Source organism: Corythoichthys intestinalis, chromosome 18 (assembly GCF_030265065.1).
Source record: "Corythoichthys intestinalis isolate RoL2023-P3 chromosome 18, ASM3026506v1, whole genome shotgun sequence".
Taxonomy (NCBI): Eukaryota; Metazoa; Chordata; class Actinopteri; order Syngnathiformes; family Syngnathidae; genus Corythoichthys; species Corythoichthys intestinalis.
In genome coordinates this window covers 23,477,253-23,487,711 of record NC_080412.1, presented here as the reverse complement: position 1 = coordinate 23,487,711, position 10,459 = coordinate 23,477,253, and the positions used below count along the sequence as shown (strand labels likewise).

The 10,459-nt window shown below is 41.2% G+C and overlaps 1 protein-coding gene across 1 annotated transcript in view; it reads left to right on the top strand.

Moving 5' to 3' along the window:
- The window catches only part of cxadr (CXADR Ig-like cell adhesion molecule), a 94,921-nt gene that overhangs the window by 72,442 nt on the left and 12,020 nt on the right, over positions 1-10,459 (top strand). Inside the window, exons 4-5 of the mRNA XM_057820221.1 lie at positions 7,706-7,861; positions 7,951-8,073. Coding sequence (XP_057676204.1) covers positions 7,706-7,861; positions 7,951-8,073 — 279 coding nt within the window. The remainder of the gene's footprint in view (positions 1-7,705; positions 7,862-7,950; positions 8,074-10,459) is intronic.

Sequence of the window (10,459 nt, the reverse complement as noted above, 5' to 3'; positions counted from 1 at the left end):
GGGTTTCCCCTACACATAAAAGATTGTGGCGCACCACCACACCAAAATAAAAGCCGCCACACCTTGCAAAAGAGATTTTTAAATTATTATTTTTTTAAGGCCGTTTCCAACTAGCCTAGTGTGAAGGGGTTTAGCGGCCATCTATTCATTGTGTATTGTAATGTCCGAAACTAAGCGCGGCCCCTTTAAGAGACGATAGGACTTGGGAGTTGTGATGTAGAGGGAAGCGAGTAGAAAGAACGGGAGAACATGCGAGATAGCGATAGATAGCGGTCGTATGCCGCGGTAGCCTGCTGTTATTTTGTTATTGTTTTTCTTTATTATTCTTGCCATAGTAAAGTGGGTATGCAAATACCAACTGCTCTCCTTCTTCCTCCCATCGGGGCATTACAGTATTTTGGATAAGACTTTTCGGTGAAAGTGAGCGGTGGACGGCCGTCTTGGACGGAACGGCAAGTTTGAAGGAATTTGCGCCAAGAGGCGGGGCCTAAAATAGAGCCTTGCTCTATTTTCAGAGTGCCGCCGCTCTAACGTCAACAGCGCATCCAAAAGCAGAGGAGCAGGCGTTCTTATACCTGTATTATCAGGCTTTTTCGGCGGACGGATGTATGAAATCATAGCTGACGAAACCTTGATAAATGCGCTTTTTTCCCCAAGTTTTGCGAGCTCAGGGACACTCGAAAAAGGACTCACATAACTCTCCTTGCTAAGTTAAATGGTACTTCGATGTGCGTTTGTGTGGAAATGTAGTTCACGAACAACAACAAAAAAAACTATTCACCTTCTCACCGAAACTACTTAAAATATTACTATTACTATTAGAATATCCCCCTACTCCTTGAAATGGATCCGTTAACAGAAGGACTATTACCATTGTGGTAATATAGTACGTATTAGGGCCAAATAAAAGGAAAAAGAAGGACTACGAGATGTAAGTCGTACTATCGCTACGAGAAAAATAGTCGTATTATTACGTAGGGTAATGTAGCTTTAATCAGCTACGCATTTTAGGTACATGTATTTCAAGTAGATCTTTGTTATGGTTCTTTTTGGGGAAAAAACGTGAAAAAAAAAAATCTTAATTTATCATGATATGACGCAATTTCGCCGTGGCACGACGTGGTGAGGCTGTCTGACTCCGATGCAGCCCACCACCTCAGCTTAAAAAATCCTAGGGGAAACCCTGCAGTTTTAAATTAAATGAGTCACTCTATAAAAGAAGAACGCTCATGTTCATTCGTGAAGCTATTGGTCCTCTAAACAAATGTCAAGAGTGAAATGCTTCCCGAAACCGCTTCTGTTTTTTTTTTTGTATGGGAACAATCAACATGTGCCGCTCTACTCAGATAACCTCTGCATTGTGCCCTCATCGTTGCTATGTTATCTTCGCTTTCTCAATAGGAAGCTTCCAAAAATGGCTGCCACTTTTCCACCCAAATATGACTTCACTGCCCACACTGGTTCAACCCGAATTACTCAAGCTAAAGTATTATGGAAAGCTACTGCTCACCTCAGAACTATTGAAAAAAAAAAGTAGACATTTTGTGTTTTTGATGAGTGTTTTTCATCCCTGAAGCTGTAAACTACTTTCCAGTATGTTAGTTTTTCAAACTAGGAAAGAAACATAGTTAAAATAGTTCTTGAGGGGCAGATATTCATTTATTTTAACTTCAAGCAGATGGTATTTGATACAAAAACTTGGCCTTAAAATGTTTCTCCTAAAGGCAACAATGCAATATTTGGGCAGGCAGAGGAACAGTTTCAGCGACAGGCTGCTGTCACTGTCCTGCTATACTCAGACTAAAGAAATCCTTTCTCCTCCATGCCATGCTGCTTTTTAATTCCACCCTCAGAGGGAAACAATACCACAATCCCTTAACTTTGTACTGTACTTACGATATCTTGCACACTGATCATTATTCATTGTTTTGTATTAAAGAAACGGCATTGCTACTTCTGTTCGCCAGCTGCTTGTTCTGATGCCCTTGGATTTAGCAAGAAACTGTGGCAGAAAATCCCATCAGCTAACAAATATGTGACCCAGCTCTGATCTTGGTTAATATGCTGACATCTCAAAGCTATAGTGTGTGTGACAGAGCACGAGCGGGGAAATAGCTGGAGGCTACATCTCTGACAGGTTGCTAGCAAGTGACCCCAGGGCCAGGAATGTTCTCAGCCAAGACGCAATGACAAGGAGAAGAGAGGACACCTTGCTGCCTGCTCTGCATTTTACCTTTAGCTTGATCTTGTCACAGTGTGGATGCTGCCAGGAACACAAACATGTCTGTGCTAATATATGCAGCCGACCAGGTGTTGCTTTGCCCTGCCACGTACACTGCTATGTTCAGGAATACATGCACGCTGACAACAAGCGAGCACACTGTGTAATGTGTTGTATTACGTTACAGGAGGTAGCATCCATTGTGTTCTCTTTAGCTTGTAGCAGGACATTGAAGTTGAGAGGAAGGGACTACTCACCTGCAGCTCAAAAATGCATGTCAGCAACTTGTTTGTTTTCTCTAATAACTCCATCTCTACATGCTCTCCATTGCTTCCATTGCAAAGTATTGACAGTAGGGATGTACCGAAAGAAAAATTCTTGGCCGAAACAAAAAAACGAATATTGGAAGATCTTGGCCGAAAAATGCACGTGTATACACTTAATTTAAAAATATATAGATATATATTTTTTTATTTTATTATTTTCCGATTAATGCCCTTTGGGATTGGTTCTCCAACCCTGGAGTCTCATGAAATTTATTTTGAAAGGTGCCGATTCTGAAACCCCCTAGAAGGGTGCGTTCCCAGCAGCAGTGAGTGTTTTGTGGCAAACTCTGAATGTGTCCTATAGCTGAGATGTTGGCGTCATCATAGCATACTGTTCAGTGGACGGATACACGCATGTCACGGCTGATGAAATCTTCATAAATGCACTTGCTTGGAACACTCGTAAAATGGGTCTCACGCCTCCAATTGCTAAGCAAAATGAGATCTCGATGTACCTTTGGCCAGTGGAATCGATCAAGAGCTAGGCGAGTGGGCAGAGTTCTAGCGGAAGCCGAGCGAAGTAGCTCCCAGCCGGATTAAACAGTAACTGGCAGAGGGGGTGTGGAAGTAGAAGGGGAAAAATGCGACAAAAAGAGGAAGTGGTCGTGCCATAAATGTATTGTAGTAAAGCAAAGCAAATGCATATATGTGCATTTAAAACTACTTTGTATATTGTTCGCTTGATTAAACTCCAATCTACTCACGCACGGGCTCAAATGCACTGTATTCCATGTGACACAGGGTATCAATGGAAGTCAACTTCAGAACGAGCGTCTATCAACGATCAAGCAAATGTATTTTATTTTCTTTCATTTGATAATTTATATATTTCTTTGATACATCAAAATACATCCAAACCACAGACATGTTGGGTGTGAGCCAGTTGTGTTAGCAAGCCAGCGTCAGCCAGCGTGTTGCTTCTCACCGTGGTTGATTGCGTCTTCACAAGAGGACTAACGCTCTTCACACTATTTGGTGGTAAACATTCGGTCTTCAAAACTGAAAACCGATAATGCATTTTTGGCTATTTTCGGCCGATAGTTTTTGGCACCGAATTTTAGGTCACATCACAAATTGATAGTGTTTCTTCCAAAATGATTCCCCCTAACCTTTCAAATTCTAGAAAGAACTCATCATATACGAAGTCACATGTACAAAAGTATTCACAGCCTTTTCAATAAGGCTCACAGTCTAGCTCGGATTCATTCTGTTTTTAATGATCGTCTTCAGGATTATTTGTAAACAGAGAAGGTTGTCTAAAGGCACATTCTGTGGGGTAAAAAAGTATTTAGTCAGCCACCAATTGTGCAAGTTCTCTCACTTAAAAAGATGAGAGAGGCCTGTAATTGTCATCATAGGTATACCTCAACTATGAGAGACAGAATGAGACCAAAAAATCCAGAAAATCACTGTCAGATTTTTAAAGAATTTATCTGCAAGTAATGGTGGAAATTAAGTATTTGGTCATCTACAAACCAGCAAGATTTGTGGCTCTCACAGAGCTGTAGCTTCTTTAAAAGGGCTCCTGTTGCCTCTCCACTCATTACCTGTATTAATGGCACGTGTTTGAACTCATTCTCAGTATAAAACACACCTGCCTACAACCTCAAACAGTCACACTCCAAACTCCACTATGGCCAAGACCAAAGAGCTGTCAAAGGAGACTTGAAACAAAGTTGTAGACCTGCACCGGCTGGGAAGACTGAATCTGCAATAGGTAAGCAGCTTTGTGTGAAGAAATAAACTGGAAGAAGTTATTAGAAAATTGAATATATACAAAACCACTGTTAATCTCCCTTGATCTGGGGCTCTATGCAGGATCTCACCCTGTTGGGTCAGAATGATCACAAGAACAGTGAGCAAAATTCCCAGACCACATGGGTCGACCTCATGAATGACCTGCAGAGAGCTGGGACCAAAGTAACAAAGGCTACTATCAGTAATACACCAAGGACTGAAATCCTGCAGTGCCAGACGTGTCCCCCTGCCTAAGTCAGTATACGTCCAGGCCCATCTGAAGTTTGCTAGAGAGCATCTGGATGATCCTGAAGAGGAGTGGGAAAATCCCCTATGGTTAGATGAAACCAAAAATGTAACTTTTTGGTAGAAACGCAACTTCTTGTGCTTGGATGAGAAAGAATGCATCCAAAGAACACCATATCTACTGTGAAGCGAGGGGGTGGAAACATCATTCTTTAGCATTTGGATGATCCAGAAGAGGACTGGGAGAATGTGTTATGGTCAGATGAAACCAAAATAGAACTTTTTGGTAGAAACACAGGTTCTCGTGTTTGGAGGAGAATGAATATTGTATTGCATCCAAAGAACACCATACCCACTGTGAAGCATGGGGGTGGAAACATAATGCTTTGGGGCTGTTTTCCTGCAAAGGGACCTGGACGCCCAATCTGTGTAAAGGAAAGGATAAATGGGGCCAGGTATCGTAAGATTTTGAGTGAAAACCTCCTTCCGTCAGCAAGGGCATTGAAGATGAAACGTGGCTGGGTCTTCCAGCACCACAGTGATCCCAAACACACTGCCTGGGAAACAAAGGATTGGCTTTGTAAAAAGCATTTCAAGTTCCTGGAGAGGCCTAGTCAATCTCCAGATCTCAACCCCATAGAAAATCTTTGGAGGTAGTTGAAAGTTTGTGTTGCCCAACGACACGGCCCCAAAACATCACTGCTCTCGAGGAGATCTGCATGGAGGAATGGACCAAAATACCAGCATCAGTGTGTGAAAACCTTGTGAAGACTTACAGATAATATTTTGACCTCTGTCATTGCCAACAGGGGGAATATTACAAAATATTGAGATGAACTTTTGTTCTTGACCAAATACTTATTTACCACCATGATGTGCAAATAATTTCTCTCAAAATCAAACAAAGTGGTTTTCTGGATTTTTTCCCCTCATTCGGTGTCTCATAGTTGAGATATACCTATGATTAAAATTATAGGCCTCTCTCATCTTTTTAAGTGGGAGACCTTTCACAGTTGATGGCTGACTACATACTTGTTTGCCCCACTGTATGTATGTGAGTAGGGGGTGGGGGGACTGGTCTAAAATTCCTAATGAGCATTTTGTTTTTCTATCAGTTTCCTGGAGCTGGTCCTCAATCCAAACTGATTTATTGGGTCGGAAACTGCTTTACTCAGGGAGGTGACCAACAACACAATTGTCTTTCTGTCTGAGCGTCAGTGTTTATAAAAATTGAAGTACATCCCAGAAGGAAAACCATCTCTACTGCAATCTTCCAATCAGGCCAACATTTTAGTGGTCAGACAGAGGCCACTCCTAGTAAAAGGTACATAGCCCATTTGCAGTTTGCCCAAAGGCACCCGAAAGACTCCGACCATGAGTAACAAAATTCTCTGATCTCATGAACCAAAAATGTACCCATATGGGTGAATGCCAGATGTCTTGTTTGGTGAAAACATGTACCATTTATCTCCCAGCCGTCATGACAGTGAAGCAAAACACTCCCACAGCATGATGCAGCTAAGGATGTTTTTCAGCAGCAGGAACTGGGATACCAGTCAGAATGGGGGGAAATATAAATGCAGCACTGTACACGGTCATACTGGATGTAAACCTGTTTGAGAGTGCTCTTGACCTCAGACTAGGGCGACAGTTCATCTTGTTGCTGGAGGCACACAGCCAAGATATCAAAGGAATGGCTTGGTGAATGTCCTTGAGTGGCTCAGCCAAATTCCAATCCAATTGAACCTCTGTGGAAAGAGACGAAAATGGCTGTCCACCGACACTCTCCATCCGATTTAATGGAGCTTGAGAGGTACAAAGAAGACAGGTTGAAACTGCCCAAAAATAGGTGTGCGGAGCTTGTGACATTATTTTCAAGACATTTGAGGCTACGATTTTTGCCAGTCGGTGTTTCCGCAAAGTTAGAAGCCGAGATAGTGAATCCTTAAGAGTTTATTTTCAATAAATTTGCTCCAAAGAATAATGTCAATTTGGAAAAATCAAAAAGAGAATTGCTGTGAACAGTTTCCAGTTGCGTCGTTAAACCCAACATTTCGGAGTCAACGATGACTGACATACCTGGCTTTTGCTCTAAGTATAATATTTTCAATTCGACAATAGCCCTTTGAAGTAGTGTTGAGCAACACATAAATCCCAGTTCTTTATTCACTTTACAGCGCCAGATTAGCGGCATGGCTATAGTCTTTATCCCTCCGTGGCCCCGCAGCCTCCCTCACCTTTTCTTACAACCTCATCTTTCAAACAAATAAATCTTCTCTTCTGGACCGCGTTCCAAATTTGAGATGATGTGTGTTACAACCCTTTGACGCATCCACTTTCACCCTTTAAAAGATGCGTTCTGAATGTCATCACTCTCTGACATTTACCGTGTGTCGGCTACATGTGTGTGTAGGTACAACCCAACAGCAGGAAGAGCAGTCAGATAGGAATAGCTCAGCCTTGGCCCCCATCACCCTCCCATCTGTCCATCAGCGCTAGCTTATTTATTTCTCTCTGTCCTGATCCAATGTGTGTTTAGAATATTACTATGAGCACTCAAGCGCTGTCAGTCTACTGTTAATCCTGGCAGCGAGGCTCCTCCCTTCCACTTGACACCTGGTTCTCATCTGGAGAGACCCATTTCATGCTTTTGCTGAACCCATTACCACACCATGATGTCAGTCCTGTCAGAATACTGCACAGGCTTGGATCATGGCCCGTATGGGCCGTTTCTCACTTTGCGTACCCACCCCCAATGGCTAGCTGACAGTGTGTCTGGGTTTCACTAGAGTTGGTCTGCTTTTAATTTGGGAGCGGTGTTTGTTTTTGAATTCTCCCATCTCATCTCCTGCCAACACATCGACTGACCGTGGGGTGTTTGCACACATACTGCTTTAAGATGGAAAAGCTGTGCCTCGATCCTAAACTCAAGTGTAGGCACACGTGTGTTTGTGTGTCCAATGTCACACGGCTCCTTTCTTCATCACCATTATCCTGAGTGACATCTCCTGTAATGACAGCAGCTGTATCAATTACTCAGATTACTACTCTCATTATGCTGATGACTGCTGCTTTGACTGAGCGAACAAATCAACTTAAGAATTCAGGCACACACAAGGTAGCTAACATACAAGTTTTATTCATTAATGTTTACAACGCTCTCTTTTCCCCACAGTGAAGCCATCCAAGCCCAGGTGCTATGCTGAAGGACCCACACAAGAGGGCAAAGACATTGTTCTAAGGTGTACATCTCATGAAGGCACCAAACCCATGCAGTACAGCTGGGAGAAGATCAGTAACGGAAATGTACTCCCTGCGTCAGCTGTGCTGGGTAATGCTAACGCCATCCCACCAAAAGAAACTGCATTTACACCATTTAGCTTCTTGTCTGTAATAGTATATCATTTGTCCTTACTACAGACCCAGTGGCAGGTTCCATTAATGTGAGGAACGCATCTGCCAGCGCATCTGGCACATACCGCTGCAGAGTTTCCAACCGGGTCGGGTCAGAAGAATGTATACTCCATTTCAATGTCACACCTCGTAAGTAAAGTATTCAGATGATTGAATTTATTTGTTGTCATCCGTCTCCTGTAAAATGAAGGTTAACAATACATAGAGCAGAATAGCAGTGTTGACTTGCAAAATCGTTTTTATGGCTGCAGATATTTTTTTGTACCTGCTGTTTTTGGCAGACCTTGTAAATTTTCGTCTTAGTCTTTAGGACGATAATACTTATTCGTCTTAGTCATAGTCATTTCAAAATGTTTGTCTTCGTCTGGTTTTAGTCGACGTTTACTGAATATTTTCATTTGAAAAATTTAAAAGGTTAACTCCAAAAATAAAGGTTTCCAACTATTTCGAATTAATATTGACAGATGAGCACATATTGTAGCATCTACAAATCTATCACCAACTTGATGATAATACAAACTCAGCAGGAAAACAGTACATCATTTTCAATTAATTACACCCACCTGGATGCCACGAATTGTATGTGGAAAAAAAATTTGAGAGTTTAAGGCAGTGCTTCTCAAATATTTTCTGTTATGCCCCCCTAGGAAAAGGTAAACATTTCGCACCCCCCAACTCTCTGCCGCCACTGTAATTAGAATCATTTGACTATAAATTATTATTATAAGTACCGTATTTTTCGGACTATAAGTCACACCTGAGAAAAGTCGCACCGTTAAAAAAAAAAAACAATAGAGAACAACATGCTGAATAAGTGGACATTATTTTAATGTAACATAACTTAAGAGTTATTCTGATAACTTTAGCATAAAGAACATGCTAACCAGTTTACCAAACCATCAGTGCCACTCCAAAGCACCAAAATAACATGTGAAATGATATAATAATGTGTTAATAATTTCACACATAAGTCGCTCCAGAGTATAAGCCGCACCCCCAACCAAACTATGAAAAAAAACTGCGACTTATAGTCCGACAAATACGGTACACCTCTGCATAACATTGTGTCCTTTATTGAAGAAAAAAAGTAATATAGATGAACTTATGATAAAGTATGACTTTTTTAACATAGTTTTGACCGAAAAAAAAAAACAAAAATTAATCAAGCAAAAACGTCCTCGACTCCCACTGTATTAAAAGTCAAAGCCAAACACTACATACGCTTCGTCATATTACCTCATCGTAGCTCTTCATAGCTCCAGTGCTCTTTGTTGTGTTCTCTTTTTTGGTTCAAAAATACGGCGCACACTCTGAAATTGAGATCGTCACTGCCACCTATTAGTGGATGTGCAATTACACTGTAGTCTAGTACTGCAAAAAATTATGTTTCCCGAATTCACATGCGCCACTCTCGGCATCGGTCTGCACCCCAATGGGGAGGGTGCGCCCCACTATTTGAGAAGTACTGGTTTGAGAAGATGTTCGCCGTTAGCATTAGCCCAATGCTAACGTGAACGTGAATGCTATGCTAACACTGAAGTTCCATTTCGTGTGTGATGATCACTCGGCACAGACCTTTGTCGAAAGCAACATTGCATATTCTCTCTTGGTAAGATAAGGAAACAAATTTTACCGTACGTGTCTCAAAACAAGCGACAGGGAGACTGGAAAGGACACTGATGAGTGACACAACCAAACACTGCTATAATGCAGGCTAGCGAACACATAAAATGTCACACATTTTGAACATGTGACAGAAACCATGGCACATTTTTGCATCGCTCTCTTCTCGTCAGACGAAAACTGGCATTCGTGTTGTTATGTTTTAGCCCCCAAGACACGTTTGTATGTCGTTATCGTCTCGTCATCATCATTGTCATGAAAAAATCTTTTATTGACTAAATATTTTCGTTATAGTCACCGTTGACGAAAACAACACTGTTTTGTACAAAAGCAGTAATAATATAACCAATCTGACTAATCTTTTACTGTATTTTCTAAACTGTTGCACTTTTTTTCCCCATTGTTTGGCTGGGTCATGTTATGTATTCATGTGTGACGTATGTTTTTGTTTTCCCCACACTGAAGGTTGTTGAGATATGCCTACTAGTTCCAAAGTTGATGGAAATTTTCCTAACAGTAATAGATGTAATACTGACAATAAAGTTTAATGGATTTGATTGTGATTTGGACTAAAATCGAGTTTGGTCCGCAAGTTATGTTGTGTTGTTTTGGCTGTAGTTCCCTGAAAAACTGTTAAAATTACATTAACAGATGCCTCCTTGTTGTTGTTATTACTATAATGTGGCGTATCATGTTTGTTCTTGGTGTCTGGGCAAATTAAATTCAACCCCAAATATTCCATAAACCAAATTACGGTACCATTAGAGTTAAGACTTTCATACCAACAAGCTCAATATACTGTAACTTTTTACACATCTGAAAAGGAACTTATTGTTGTTCAGAAGGTTTATTTACAGTTAAATTTTGTCATTGAAATATTACATTAAATGAT